The sequence below is a fragment of the Chanodichthys erythropterus genome, chromosome 4 (genome assembly GCF_024489055.1).
Source record: "Chanodichthys erythropterus isolate Z2021 chromosome 4, ASM2448905v1, whole genome shotgun sequence".
Classification (NCBI taxonomy): Eukaryota; Metazoa; Chordata; class Actinopteri; order Cypriniformes; family Xenocyprididae; genus Chanodichthys; species Chanodichthys erythropterus.
Window position 1 is genome coordinate 16,513,201 of NC_090224.1, and position 16,522 is coordinate 16,529,722.

A 16,522-nucleotide genomic window follows, 5' to 3' on the forward strand; every position below is an offset into this window, starting at 1 on the left:
CTGGAGAAGTAAGATGTTTAGATTCCGCTATCACGTCTGTAATAAAAGAAATCGACAGCGCATTAATTTTAAAAGACGAACAAAGAACCGCAATCAAGGCATTTGTCGATGGGAAAGATGTGTTTGCCGTCCTTCCAACGGGATTCGGCAAAAGTTTAAGTACAAGTTCAACATACGTCACTTACTGCGTTGCTCTGATTGGTTGTAGGTCTATCCAATTGAGTGCAGAGTTTTTTGTTTTTTTTACTGGTTCGGTTAAGACACGCCCCATAATTCAAGTGCAATGGAGCAGTATCAGACTCACATTCTGCCTAGAATATGAGTATGACGAAGTCAGTCTAATAATTCAGAGTTTATAACTCGCAATTCTGACTTTATTTCTCATAACAATTCTGAATTTCTCATAATTCTAAAATTATGACTCACAATTATGACTTTATTTCTCATAATTCCAAGTTTATTACTCACAATTCTGACTTTATTTCTCATAATTCTGAGTTTATGACTGGCAATACTGACTTTATTTCTCGTAAAAATTCTGATTTTATTTCTCATAAATTCCAAGTTTATGACTCGCAATTCACAAAAAACATCTGAATTGCAAGTTTATATCTCGCAATTCTGACTTTATTTCTCATAATTACAAGTTTATGACTCATAATTATGACTTTATTTTGCATAATTCCGTTTATAACTCCCAATTCTGACTTTAGTTCTCATAATTCCGAGTTTATGACTCACAATTCTGATTTCATTTTTCATAATTCAGTGTTTATGACTCGCAATTCTGACTTTAATAATTCCGAGGTTATATCTCCCAATTCTACATTTATATCTAAACTCATAAATTATGAGAAAAAAAGTCATAATTGTGAGGTAAAAACTTGCGATTGCAAGTAAAAAAAAGTAATAATTGTGAAATAAAAAGTCATAATTACCTCTTTTTTATTTTAAACAAACTTCCATATATTTCGTCACACATAAGTAAATATGCACTTTTTAAAAAATCAGAAAATCTCAAATCACTGCCTTTTAAACTATGGAAATCAAACTCCAAATGTAACATGAGTCTGTGCTAATGAAGTGAGTTGTGCAGCCTAAATCAACTAAATGCATGGTTGAATGGAAAGCATGTCTTGACCCACAAATTATGGTAGAATTGCCTAAAATAACCTAAAATAACCAGAAAACAAACTGTTTTCAGCATGCAAGCTTTTGTGACCACATTCAAATTTCATATTCATTGATTTCAATGAATAAAATTAGTCAGCTATTAACAACTGTTTTCAATAAAGGAGGCAAGTTTATAGGAGCATTTAAAATCCCCCGTTAGCCTTGAAGTGCTGCAGGTAATGGCTCCTCCCGCTGCTGCGTCTCTTCACGTTGTTGTGAAGGGAAATAGCATAGCCATTAAAGTAGACAAAATAGAGCTTACAGTAAAAGCACCAAACCACACTTTCAAATCAATGCTATGTTGTGGGGACAAAATAGGGACATTTTCCCATGTGGAAAACTGGAAACCCAATATGTGTGTGTGTGCGTGTATTCAATTAGAGAAAGGGAAAAATAAATAAATGCTAAAATATTTCTAACCTAATTGATTTAAGTTCATTTATTTAAAAACTCATCCTTATGTTCACTTAAATCTGATATTGTTTAAAAGGAATCAGACTAATATAATCATCTTCTCTGAGTTTAAATTTAATCCAATATATTTAGATATTAATCAGGAGAACATAAAAAGTGCTGCATGAATAACCTAAATTGATTGGAGAATATCAATCAACTCTGGCAGTTAGGATCTTTTCAGCCCAATTGTACAACACAGTTGAGGGCATGAATATTGGCATATCTGCTGATTCACGTGAAAAGTCTCCATTTCCCTTTGCGGGTTTTAAATGATTTGTTCTGTAACCACTAAATGCTTCCAGTAAAATTCTCATTAACTTTTTAATCTGGACAAACAACCCAACTGCTGCACATAAGAAGATACATCCAACCATCAAATTATCTATTTTTCCTCATGGAACCAGACTAAACACACCACAAAGTGCAAACCAAGTGGAAAAATCAAAGCCTAATTACAGTGAGAACATGCTTCTGTCACACATCTAAAAGCAACCAAGATTTCAAGAAATTGAGCAACCTGTCGAGATCAGAAATCAATCATCACAGCTCATTTTTCTTCTGAATTGGTTCGGCTGAACGGAACATCTTCAGCTATTGTGGGAATCAGCTCGATTCAAATTTCAAACACACTCTCATCTACTTCTGTCTGACAAGCGGCAAATCACTGTGAAAAACATGCAAGCACGTTCAAAATGGTCTTAGCCAAGAGTGGGTTTACGCCAATATCTGTCCGCTGCAGATATGGATTCATATACAGAGACTACTAGGAAAAACACTTCTATTCTTCTCTTTTTAAAACATTTCAATTAATGTTTATTTCATTTCAAGTAACAAAAATGTTATTTTTTATGGTTTTAGTTTTAGTTAACTATAATAACCCTGATTTGAGAACATTTTTGCTTCAGTGGAAGCAAAAAAAATCTGTAGGAGTCACATGAATGTCATAAATTTGCTTTTTAGTGTACTACATATAGCTCAGAATCTGAAATATTTCAACCTTTTATGTCTTTTCTTATTCATTTAATGATATTAGATCTTGTTGTCTTAGACTTTTAGGCTCCGCTGAACACTCACAAGGACCTTGAGTTTGCCTCGTGAGCAGAAACCAGGTTTCACAAGACAAAAGGCCACACAAAAATAAAGGACAGGGTTGAGATGAGACTGCAGGTGCAGACTACAGACCAGCAATAACAACAGCGTGCAGAGAATCCGAGTGCTCTCTGGCTACATATGACCATATTACAAATGGCTCTGGCATTCAGTTCAGGGCTGGAGAGGAATTCATTAGGAGGCGCTTCATGTCTGCCGGCTTCACTCATGCTGATGTAATCCCTTGTCTTTTTTGTGTACGGCACAGAGAGAGAACAACACTATGAAATATTTTAGAACACTGATGCTCATTATATCATACCAGGCATGAGTATCATATAGTTAAGACAATATAAAACAGTATTACTTAATTCTTCGACTGTCAATTTCATGTATTCATTTACATTTAACAGTTAAGAGCAATTAAGATAAAATATGAGACGTGACGAAGCATCTTCAATTAAAAAATAAATAGATTATTTTACCGTATTCTCCTGTATCATATATATGTAAAATGCTAAAATTAGCTAAACAAAAGCAACTTACTCCTTAATATAATATAATATAATATAATATAATATAATATAATATAATATAATATAATATAATATAATATAATATAATATAATATAATATAATATAATATAATATAATATAATATAATATAATGGCCCAGTTTCACAGACAGCAATTAGATTAAGCCAGGATAAGGCCTTAGTTAAATTAGGACATAACTTTTTTTAAATGTGAATTAGAAAAAGCCTTGTCTGTGAAATCGGGCAATTGTTGTGAACACGGAACAAGACACAACTGACAAATGCGCTGTCAGTCACGGGAAAACATTAACTATTAAAAGGATAAGATAATACATCGGACATTTAAACAGATTTTTTATTATGAACAAAGGACTGACCTGAAGGAAAATGCTAAATCTGAATGCAGGTAATAAACTCGCTCACTCTGTCTCTTTCACACAATACTCTTCTACATAATACAGTGAGCTTCAATGAACAATATCAATTGAGAACATACAGTTTACGTTGCTAAGGGTGGTTGCTAAGGATGTTGTGTAGTGATACACAGAACCGTTGGGTGAAGCGGTCATAGCCATGTTTTATAATGACAAAAACACAGCCATTAATCAGGATCAAGGACAGGAACTAACCGTTTTACATAATATAATATAATATAATATAATATAATATAATATAATATAATATAATATAATATAATATAATATAATATAATATAATATAATATAATATAATATAATATAATATAATATAATATAATATAATATAATATAATATAATATATAATGCATTACAACATGTCTATCAAACATTATCTGAAATTCATGATCATTTCTGTCTGTGCAATTCAGTAAAAGAAAGAGATGACAGCTGTGCTGAGCCTCTTCACACAAGGACATTGAAAACAAAGCCAGAGATGCTTTAAATGTGATTACTGCTTTTGTTGCCACAAAAAAAAAAAAAAAAAGCCGCTCCACTCAGACCAAATCTGATTTGGTTGAGCCACTTCTAACTATTCCCAATGAGCAGAGAGAACATTCAGTAATCTTTCTGCCTTTGGCGACAGAGATGGAGGTTTGTTTCATATCTATCACTTTAATTGTATTTCATGAATCCAGAAGCTCAGAAACATGGTCCTAATACATTCACCTTGGGGGGAAAAAAGTCAAGCCATTTTATACACCAGCAAAACACCATTTTCACACACACATCACTCTTAAAAAGGTTCTTTATTGGCATTGATGGTTCCAAGAAGAACCTTAAACATTCTTGGAAGCTTTTCATTTCATAAATGGTTCTTTATAGTTGAAAAAGGTTCTTTTGATTATTAAAATTCTTCACACTAAGAAAAATTGTTCTTTTAAGAACAGTTAACTAAAAGGTTATTTGGGGGAAGCAAAAATGGTTCTTCTATGGCATCGCTGCAAAAACTCCCTTTAAAAACCTTTATTTTCACTTTAATAGCACCGTAACCATTAAAACGAATCAGTGTGACACTGTATAATAATAAATTCAAAAGAAGCAGAATCTCTTTTTGTCCTCCAGACAGTGTAATCGGTACTAGATGAGGAAAAGGAGTTTAAAACACTATGCTCATTGTACAGTATGACTAATGGCTTTGTTCATTGATGGCTTTCACTGTAATGGTGGTGTATAGAGATGAAGTCTCACATTGTGGCTGGATCATTCCCTAAAGGCAAAGGAAAGTCCTTGCTCAATCTTTTAAAGGTGATGTATTATTATATTGTGAATCTGTCTCAATGTAATGCAGCTTTTCAAAATGTCCATTACTGAAGCATGAAGTATTGCTACTATACTGAACCCAACAGCAAACTCACACTCACAAGTAAGCATTGCCACAACCAAAGACACCACTGCAGTGCACTACAGACACTTATTTTCTTACTCAATTTTTTGTTATGAATTACATATCTAAGATCTGACGACATAAAGCAACACACATATCCACGTTCACTCATCCTGCCACAGGAAAACTAAATCACTGTTTTTAGTGAAAAGAAGTCTTGACAAATATTTTGAGTAGACTTAAGTAGATTACAGATGTGCAGAATTTAGGAAGCTCTAATAATCTCTAATCTCTTGCTGTGAATGATTGCCAAAGCTGCAAGTTTCATACTGAAGTCACCGAGTCACTCTCTGAGAAGGAGACCAGAGCAATTATACTCAAAATTCATGAGAAAAAAAATGGATGAGACCAGGGCAAGTGAGCAAAATTACAGCAGGTGTAATGACATGTATGATGGCGGCGGTGAGGAGGTGAGAGATAGAGAGCATATCCTGACCTTGTACTGGAACAGGAACAGGCCGCAGAAGAGGCTGTACAGGTCGGCTGTCAGCAGAGAGAGGTTCACCGCTGTGGCGCTGGTTCTTTTGATTACCACAGGCATGAAGCTGTATAGGCCAAACATGCATGCGCTGAATCCAATGTACAGCAGCCCTGAGAGGACATAAAGAGTTAAAGTGTTAGTTCACCAAAACATTTAAATTCTGTCATTAATTACTCATAATACCTAAGACTTTCGTTTAACTTCCGTGGGGGGGGGCCAGAACATGAGCACGATTACTACCGCGGGCGGAACCGGAACGCACTTGCGATTACTGCCGCTGGGGACCATCACAATCTCACAAAGTTCCGTTATAATCAATGAAGCTGCCAACAATGCACAATAAATCTCTTACTTACATCATGTCTACACTTTGTTTGTTAATGAGAGGTTTCGCAAGCCTGCATAACTCAGCACTGAATAAAAACTGTGGATAAATAAAAATCCACAGTGAGTGGATTCTGACTAACTTAAACACCTCTGATTGGCCATTGCATTCAAGATATCAACAACTATGTCTGTGACTAGCTATATTGCTCACCGCTGCAAAAACACATTGTAAATTGATAAATTTGACGTTCTCCAGAGCGCAAACACAAATATGCACTGGAGCAATTGCCAAATCTGTTTTGCCAATATATTATTACAGAATCAACTGAGGGTACTCTTCCTTGCGTTTGAGGGTGCTTAGCTCTCTCTAGCACCCCCATAGAACCGGGCCTGTTTATATGTGAATAAAAGACTAATGCTCATCATATAAAGCGATCATATCTCTTCCGAAAATTTAGACTAAATCGCTCAATTCATATGGATTATTTTTAAGATATCTTTATGAACTTGCGCAGCTGTCTATGGAGGGACAGAAAATCACTCAGATTTCATCAAAAAGATCTTCATTTGTGTTGAAAAGTCTTACGAGGTTGGAACAACATGAGGGTGAGTAATTAGTAATTGTTGGAAACGTTTTCAGAATGACTTTTTTCAGCTGATGAATGATAAAAACATTTACAGCCAATCAGAATTAATTCTGCTTTAAGAGTTGGAACATTTAAAGTGGCAGACGACAAAACTGCAGTGCTCTAAGAATAAACAGAATGATATCATCTGCTGGTATGGATGCTAATATAGTTATCTTTATAGTTATCGTTCTTGGCGTGAACAGGCATTAACAGCCACATCAGGAAAAAAATGAAAAATACATACAGCAATTTTTGTCTTTTTTTTTTTTTTTTGAAGCCATTGGTCACTGAGGAGAGATCCTTAATCTTCTGAAAAAAATGTTGATCAACAACCTCAAATAGGCAAAATAAATGTTTGATTTTGTTTTATAATTATATGTTATGAAAATGTGAGTTATAACAATAAAAATTTAATTTAAAAAGAATCTGAAAAAAATTAAAGTATATATTTAAAATATATATAATATAATATAATATAATATAATATAATATAATATAATATAATATAATATAATATAATATAATATAATATAATATAATATATAATTCTCTGGAATACTTGATTAAATGACTGCTAAATTGTTTCAATGACTAGCTCATGTCTTTCATATCACTCTGAAGTCTCTTTCTCACATAAGAAAATTTAAATCAATATTTCATATCCACTTATTTAATTATTTGGTAAGTAGCCGTGTAATCTATATTGCATCTGGGTCTTGATCTGGTTTATTCTGTGATACATTATCTGTTATTTATAATGCTTACCTATTCATGGCTATGCTCTTAAAAATATAATGCATTGTAACACAAAGCATATAACAACTTTACATGCTATGGAATACCTCTAGATAATGCAATATATGTACAGGCTTCACAGAAAAATATAAACAGCTTCTATTATTTTACAGTACAACATTATATTACAGTTTCATGTTGTGCCAAATGATTAAAATGGGTACAGATGAAGCCAGTAAAGAGTTTAGCCCAATATTCTCCTGTTACCAGCAATCAGCTTTTTATATTGTATAGAGGACAGAGAGTCAGCAGCTGTGATATTCTGGTCATAATTCATCCAGCACAATCATAATGGAATTGGATGGCACAAAAAATTAGATTATTCACTTGTGTTTTCTCAAGCCATTCATTTCTAAATGCTTTTGTAAAGGACACAACTTTTATTCCAGCAGATGGAGACGCAGCAGAAATGGAGATAGATAATAATAATTTGTTTTGAAATGAAAAAGCAGACAATACTAACAAAATCTGCTTCCTGTCTGGCAACCCACCAAGTCAAACAATTTCACTTTTGTAGGTATAGTGCACTTTTTTTTTTTTTTGATGTTTCAATAGATTCTTCATGTTTTAGAAAACAGAAGTGCTGTCGTATAAAATATATATATATATATATATATATATATATATATATATATATATATATATATATATATATATATATATATATATATATATATATATATATTATATTATATATTATATATATATATATATATTTTTTTTTTGTGACACTACAGCTATCAAAGAAAAAAAATCATGATCAACTCTGAAACCCTTGAGGTAAAAACAAGTAATCAGCTTGTACTCAGTAAGGACAAATCAATGTCAGGATTATATCACACTATATATTTCAGAGCTCAGTGCTGTTCAAACGCAGTTTGTTCTCAGGCTATGAGTCTTTGGAGCTGAGCAGAAGGCTTCATAACTTATTCAGACGCCTTGCTAACACTGTTTGGCAATGTAGCACATCAGAGAATTATAAGTTGTCACCTGCTATTCAGGGGGAAGTTCAGATCTATCTGTAGGCAAGGATTTAATGTTACTCTGTTGAAAAAAAAAAAAGCCTGAATGTTTAAAAAGAACTAAAATTAGTTCGAGGTGATGACAACATTTTAGAAACATTTCAGAGTGGATCTGACAAATATATCTAATGATGCCACAAAATATATTTTTTTTAAATGTCAAGTGAAATCAGTTTTATAATTTAAAAAAAATAAAAAATATATATATATATTTATTTTTTTTTAAGTGTTTTGCTCAAAAAATAAATTATCTTTCCTTAAAATAAAAGCCATTCTATGGAAGCAATTGTTTCTGCCACGGAATAAAAAATTAAAAAGGAAATCGCAACTTTTTATCTTACAATTCTGAATCTTTTTTTTCCACAATTTCGAGTTTATATCTCAATTCTGAGAATAAAGGTAAAAATTGTAAGATATAAAATCACAACTTTGACTTCTCACAAATCAGATGGGTTTTTTTTAAGAATTGCGAGTTTCTTTCCCACAATTCTAACTTTTTTTCTCAGAATGGTTAAATATACACCGATCAGGCATAACATTATGACCACCTTCCTAATATTGTGTTGGTCCCACTTTTGCTGCCAAACAGCCCTGACTCGTCAAGGACTCCACTAAACCCCTGAAGGTGTGCTGTGGTATCTGCACCAAGATGTTAGCAGCAGATCCTTTAATTCCTATAAGTTGCGAGGTGGGACCTCAATGGATCGGACTTGTTTGTTCAGCACATCCCACAGATGTTCGAATGGATTGAGATGTGGGGAATTTGGAGACTAAGTCAACACCTCAAACTCGTTGGTGTGCTCCTTAAATCATTCCTGAACCATTTTTGCTTTGTGGCAGGGCACATTATCCTGCTGAAAGAGGCCAGAGCCACCAGGGAATATAGTTTCCATTAAAGGGTGTACATGGTCTGCAACAATGCTTAGGTGGGTGGTACGTGTCAAAGTAACATCCGCATGGATGGCAGGACCCATGATTTCCCAGCAGAACATTGCCCAAAGCATCAAAATGCCTCCGCCGGCTTGCCTTCTTCCCATACTGCATCCTGGTTCCATGTGTTCCCCAAGTAAGCATCGCACATGCACCCAGCCATCCACTGATGTAAAAGAAAATGTGATTCATCAGACCAGGCCACCTTCTTCCATTGCTCCGTGGTTCAGTTCTGATGCTCACGTGCCCACTGTTGGCGCTTTCAGCGTTGGACAGGGGTCAGCATGGGCACCCTGACTGGTCTGCGGCTATGCAGCTCCATACCCAACAAACTGTGATGCACTGTGTATTCTGACACCTTTCTATCAGAACCAGCATTAACTTCTTGAGCAATTTGAGCTACAGTAGCTTGTCTGTTGGATCGGACCACACGGGCCAGCCTTCGTGGCTGCCAAGTTTCAGCTATAGAAGCATGCAACATCAAGTTGGTGAAGCTCGCAAGTTCTCATTGGCTATCGCAGGTATCACATCAGAGGCAGCAAGAGCACTAAAATAATCGTAATGACAGCACATAATTGAGGATTTTTTGGACAAAAAGTCGGTTGCGAGAAGCCTTGAAACAGGCCACACCCCCCAATTGTTGGGGGCTGCAAATCAGGCCCAAAATCAGGCATAAAATCTTCAAGTGTGTGGCCAGCCTAAATAACTCGCAGTTGCACGGAATTGTGAGATAAAACGTTGCAATTACCTTTTTACATTTATTATTCCATGCATGGAATAAAAAATAACTAAAAAAACTAAACAAATTTGCACTGTAAATATTTGTTATTTTAAAGGTGCCCAAGAACGTTCTTTCACAAGATGTAATATAAGTCTAAGGTGTCTCCTGAATGTGTCTGTGAAGTTTCAGCTCAAAATACACCATAGATTTTGTTTTATTAATTTTTTTAACTGCCTATTTTGGGGCATCATTAACTATGCACTGATTTACACTCGGCACCGCCCCTTTAAGACGCGTGCTTCCTGTCGACTATATTACAGCGCATTTACAAAGTTCACACAGCTAATATAACCCTCAAATGGATCTTTACAAGATGTTCGTCATGCATGCTGCATGCATGCTTCGAATTATGTGAGTACAGTATTTATTTGGATGTTAAAAGTTTTATTCTGAGTGAATTTGAGGCTGTCCTCCCCCGTGGCTAATGGCTAATGCTACACTGTTGGAGAGATTTATAAAGAATGAAGTTGTGTTTATGAATTATACAGACTGCAAGTGTTTAAAAAATGAAAATAGCGACGGCTCTTGTCTCTGTGAATACAGTAAGAAACCACATTTAACAGTACATTAGCAACATGCTAACGAAACTTTTAGAAAGACAATTTACAAATATCAGTAAAAATATCATGTTATCATGGATTATGTCAGTTATTATTGCTCCATCTGCCATTTTTCGCTGTTGTTCTTGCTTACCTAGTCTGATGATTCGGTTGTGTGCAGCTCTAGACGTTAACTGGCTACCCTTGTCTAATGCCTTTTATAATGTTGGGAACATGAGCTGGCATATGCAAATATTGGGGCATACACCCGGACTGTTACGTAACAGTCAGTGTTATGTTGAGATTCGCCTGTTCTTCTGAGGTCTTTTAAACAAATGAGATTTATATAAGGAGGAGGAAACAATGGAGTTTGAGACTCACTGTATGTCATTTCCATGTACTGAACTCTTGTTATTCAACTATGCCAAGGTAAATTTTATTTTTGAATCTAGGGCACCTTTAAGGGTGTACTCACACTAGGCGATCTGAACCATGCCCAAGCATGTTTGACCTGTAGTTTCTCACCTGTAGTTTGCGAGTAAAGCTGAAAATTCCTCCATTAACGTCAGCTGCCTTTGTAATAATCCTCCGATAAGAGCTATTGTAAATCGTTGCACGGCATAAATTATAAATAGCCTATATTATGCAGTATCTTAGCGAAAGTGCATTTCTTCCCGTTGCCTTCCATTCAAAAAGTTGCATCGTATATGACGTAAGTGTGCTCCAGCCTGGAACGTTAAGTGCAATGTGAGTGCGGGCCAGCGGGGGAGTGGGGACACTCGCGCTCGGTTCAAGGCAGCCATGCCTATTGTGAGTACACCCTAAGAAAAGTAGCCTGACTACGTCAGACTTCCTACTTCCGCTCAATTTCATTTCGCTTCTGTACTCAGTCTGAGACAGCGTCAGAGCTTTCTGTTTACCACCGGTCTGGAAACAGCCGGGCCAATCAACGAACAGAGGGCGGGCTGAGAGCCGTGACGTAGATGCTAAGCGCCGAGTTTTACATTGTAGGTTAGAGAAATCGAAAACCGAAACGACCGCGGAAATGGGAAACGAGACAAGGGATGCAATTCGCTCTGTTATGGAGAACATTCAACTCTTTTTCAAACTGAAGCCAGAACAAGAAGAGTGTTTGATAAACATTTGTTTTATCATGTGTTTACAACAGGTTTACAGTGGAAGTTCAATCATAGATTTGAGTTCGATGCATGATGTCTGTGCTTCGATGCGGCTGTACAGGCACATAACATACGTCATAACTAAACGTATCTGATTGGCTTACGGGTAACCAATGATTTTAAACTTCAGACAAGCGCCCCCTGGTGAGAGAGAAAACACTTCTCTATTATGCCATTCCAGACTCTGTCTACGAAGCAAAGAGAAGTAGCAGAGTCTGGAATTACCAGGCTATAAGAAAAGAGGCCTATAGGCTACTTTCTCAAAAACGACAATTAATATTACCCAGAATGCACTGTAGTATACAGAAGAAATATACTGTAAAAACAATGCATTCTGGGTAATATTTGTCATTTTCAAGAAAGCATCCTATAGGTTACTTTCTCAAAAATGACAAATAATATTACCTAGAATGCATTGTTTTCTTCAGAATATTACTGTTTCAATAGAAAACGGTATTTTACTGTGTCAATTTGTTTAAATTTTTACAGTTATACAGTTTTTACAGTGTGACGGAGCTTCTATAACATTCAGACATTTTTAAGCATCCAGATAATTTTGAAGCCACTGTATATTAATAAATATAATATATGCAATGGTACACAAATAAGTATGAATTTTCTCAGTCTTTTAAGGACAGTGGCAACATAACTAATGCATTATAATCAACATGCCCTCGTTATTTATCAAGGGCATCGCAGTTGGCAGGAGACGTTCCTTCTTCTGGCATAAAGTGTGTTACTTGCAACAGCCTTGACAGTTAATGACGTTGCCCCCTCAAGCGACTCTAGACTTGCTAATGTCCCTGTGACAAGCCAGCATCCTCCTGGGATGCAACCCAAATGCTGCCTTTGGCACGGCCACTCAACACTTCATCAAGCCGCTGCAGGAGCATCAATCTGGATTAAACTTAAGTGACTTCCTGGGTCATAAAATACATTGAATAAGAGGACAGTAGTTTTGCCAAGTCTTATCTAATTGGGATTACAAACCAAATGATATTTGTAACTGTTTCTAATCAGATGCATTTAACATTAACCATAGTAAAATCAGTATAACCCAGTCCCTTAAGTGGTTATTGGTTTTAATAAAAATGCATTTGTGTTTGTGCTTTCATTTTGAAGACGTGAGCAGGCGTGTGTATTTATAAATGGGGTAGAGATGTCACAGATTGCATAAGCAATTTATTTTGTTAATTGTCTTTCGTCAACAGTTTAAATATGCCTGTTATCATTTGTAAGGAAGTCAAATGGAAAGCCACATCTCCTGGTGATGTTGCCTCTCAGAATCTCTCCCTGAGTTCAGCAGCACATGCACAGCAATATTTAATCAGCCCTGTCCGTTCAGGTGTCTGCTGTTGTTTCTAAGGACGTTTAAACACCAGAGTGTTCTGGCTAGACCAGTTTTCATTTGACTTTAGTGCCATGAAAGCTGTTTTCTGAACTTGGTTTGTGAACAAGATCCCTTGAAGACAGGGGTCCAGTTTATGTGTTTTGTGATTTATGTTTGTAATGAAAGCAATCCACCCTAATTTCAGGAAATGAACTGCTATTGATGATGCATATTTTGTTATATCTGTCACAAAATATTCTCAAGATCAATGGAAAATGCTTACTTCTTGACAAAGGAAATTCAATTATTTGCTTAGAAATATGGGCAGACAAAACATGACTTAATCAATTAAAAGGCTTAAACTGTTCTGATAATAGGAAACTTTTTTTTTACATGTCAGAAGGCATGAATAATTGCAGACTGGAGTAATAATGCTGAAAATTCAGCTTTGCATCACCGGAATAATTTACATTTTAAAACATATTCAAACAGAAGACAGTTCTTTTAAATTGTAGGGTTTTTTGTTGTTGTTGTTGTTGTTTTGCAATATTATTGTTTTTCCTGTATTTTTGGATCAAATAAATGCAAATCATTAAAAAAATTATGCAGACTACAAATTTTTAAATGGTAGTGCATCTTCAAATCTTTGAAATCAAATACATTTACCTGAGAAGCAAGACAGCATAAATATTAAGACTTACTTTTGTACACTGTATCATGAATATATGTGTATTTTTGTATTATGGCAGACTTCTTCACTTGTTAACGTTTCACTTAAAATAAGTGAATAACAAATCTGCCAAGCTTGTTTCCACCATGAAATAAAAAATAAAAAAGGTAATTGCGACTTTTTATCTCACAATTCTGACATTTTTTTTCTCAGAATTGCGAGATATTAACTCACAGTTATGTGATATAATGTCAGAATTGCGAGTTATAAAGTAAGAATTGCAAGTTGTAAAGTAAGAATTGCGAGTTGTAAAGTCAGAATTGCGTGATAAAGTCAGAATTGCGAGTTATAAAGTCAGAATTGTGTGATATAAAGTCAGAATTGCGAGTGATAAAATCAGAATTGCATGATAAAAAGTCAGAATTTCAAGTTATAAAGTCAGAATTGCAAGTTGTAAAGTAAGAATTGTGTGATATAAAGTCAGAACTGCGAGTTATAAAGTCAGAACTGCGAGTTAAAAAGTAAGAATTGCAAGTTGTAAAGTCAGAATTGTGTGATATAAAGTCAGAATTGCGTGATATAAAGTCAGAATTGCAAGTTGTAAAGTAAGAATTGCGAGTTGTAAAGTCAGAATTGCGTGATAAAGTCAGAATTGGGAGTTATAAAGTCAGAATTGTGTGATATTAAGTCAGAATTGCGTGATATAAAGTCAGAATTGCGAGTTCTAAAGTCAGAATTGCGAGTTCTAAAGTCAGAATTGCGTGATATAAAGTCAGAATTGTGAGTTCTAAAGTCAGAATTGCGTGATATAAAGTCAGAATTGCGAGTTCTAAGTCAGAATTGCGTGATATAAAGTCAGAATTGCGTGATATAGTCAGAATTGCGTGATATAAAGTCAGAATTGCGTGATATAGTCAGAATTGCGTGATATAAAGTCAGAATTGCAAGTTCTAAAGTCAGAATTGCGTGATATAAAGTCAGAATTGCGAGTTATAAAATAAGAATTGTGTGATATAAAGTCAGAACTGCGAGTTATAAAGTCAGAATTGCAAGTTGTAAAGTCAGAATTGTGAGATATAAAGTCAGAATTGCGAGTGATAAAGTCAGAATTGCGAGTTATAAAGTCAGAATTGCGAGTTATAAAATAAGAATAGTGTGATATAAAGTCAGAACTGCGAGTTATAAACTCAGAACTGCGAGTTATAAAGTAAGAATTGCAAGTTGTAAAGTCAGAATTGCGAGTTATAAAGTCAGAATTGCGTGATATAAAGTCAGAACTGCGAGTTATAAAGTAAGAATTGCGAGTTGTAAAGTAAGAATTGCAAGTTGTAAAGTCAGAATTGTGAGTTCTAAAGTCAGAATTGCGTGATATAAAGTCAGAATTGCGAGTTCTAAGTCAGAATTGCGTGATATAAAGTCAGAATTGCGTGATATAGTCAGAATTGCGTGATATAAAGTCAGAATTGCGTGATATAGTCAGAATTGCGTGATATAAAGTCAGAATTGCAATTTCTAAAGTCAGAATTGCGTGATATAAAGTCAGAATTGCGAGTTATAAAATAAGAATTGTGTGATATAAAGTCAGAACTGCGAGTTATAAAGTCAGAATTGCAAGTTGTAAAGTCAGAATTGTGAGATATAAAGTCCGAATTGCGAGTGATAAAGTCAGAATTGCGAGTTATAAAGTCAGAATTGCGAGTTATAAAATAAGAATAGTGTGATATAAAGTCAGAACTGCGAGTTATAAACTCAGAACTGCGAGTTATAAAGTAAGAATTGCAAGTTGTAAAGTCAGAATTGCGAGTTATAAAGTCAGAATTGCGTGATATAAAGTCAGAACTGCGAGTTATAAAGTAAGAATTGCGAGTTGTAAAGTAAGAATTGCAAGTTGTAAAGTCAGAATTGTGAGATATAAAGTCAGAATTGCGAGTGATTAAGTCAGAATTGCGAGTTATAAAGTAAGAATTGCAAGTTGTAAAGTAAGAATTGTGTGATATAAAGTCAGAATTGCGAGTGATTAAGTCAGAATTGCGAGTTATAAAGTAAGAATTGCAAGTTGTAAAGTCAGAATTGTGTGATATAAAGTCAGAATTGCGAGGTCTAAAGTAAGAATTGCGAGTTATAAAGTCAGAACTGCGAGTTGTAAAGTAAGAATTGCGAGTGATTAAGTCAGAATTGCGAGTTATAAAGTAAGAATTGCAAGTTGTAAAGTCAGAATTGTGTGATAAAGTCAGAATTGCGAGGTCTAAAGTAAGAATTGCGAGTTATAAAGTCAGAACTGCGAGTTGTAAAGTAAGAATTGCGAGTTGTAAAGTCAGAATTGCGTGATAAAGTCAGAATTGCGAGTTATAAAGTCAGAATTGTGTGATATAATGTCAGAATTGCGAGTTATAAAGTAAGAATTGCAAGTTGTAAAGTAAGAATTGCGAGTTGTAAAGTCAGAATTGCGTGATAAAGTCAGAATTGCGAGTTATAAAGTCAGAATTGTGTGATATAAAGTCAGAATTGCGAGTGATAAAATCAGAATTGCATGATAAAAAGTCAGAATTTCAAGTTATAAAGTCAGAATTGCAAGTTGTAAAGTAAGAATTGTGTGATATAAAGTCAGAACTGCGAGTTATAAAGTCAGAACTGCGAGTTAAAAAGTAAGAATTGCAAGTTGTAAAGTCAGAATTGTGTGATATAAAGTCAGAATTGCAAGTTGTAAAGTAAGAATTGCGAG

General features: G+C 34.8%; 1 protein-coding gene across 1 annotated transcript in view; it reads right to left on the reverse strand.

Annotated features, from left to right (window-relative positions):
- Positions 1 to 16,522, reverse strand: part of slc35f1 (solute carrier family 35 member F1) — a 114,195-nt gene that overhangs the window by 8,874 nt on the left and 88,799 nt on the right. The window contains exon 7 of the mRNA XM_067383183.1: positions 5,555 to 5,709. Coding sequence (XP_067239284.1) covers positions 5,555 to 5,709 — 155 coding nt within the window. The remainder of the gene's footprint in view (positions 1 to 5,554; positions 5,710 to 16,522) is intronic.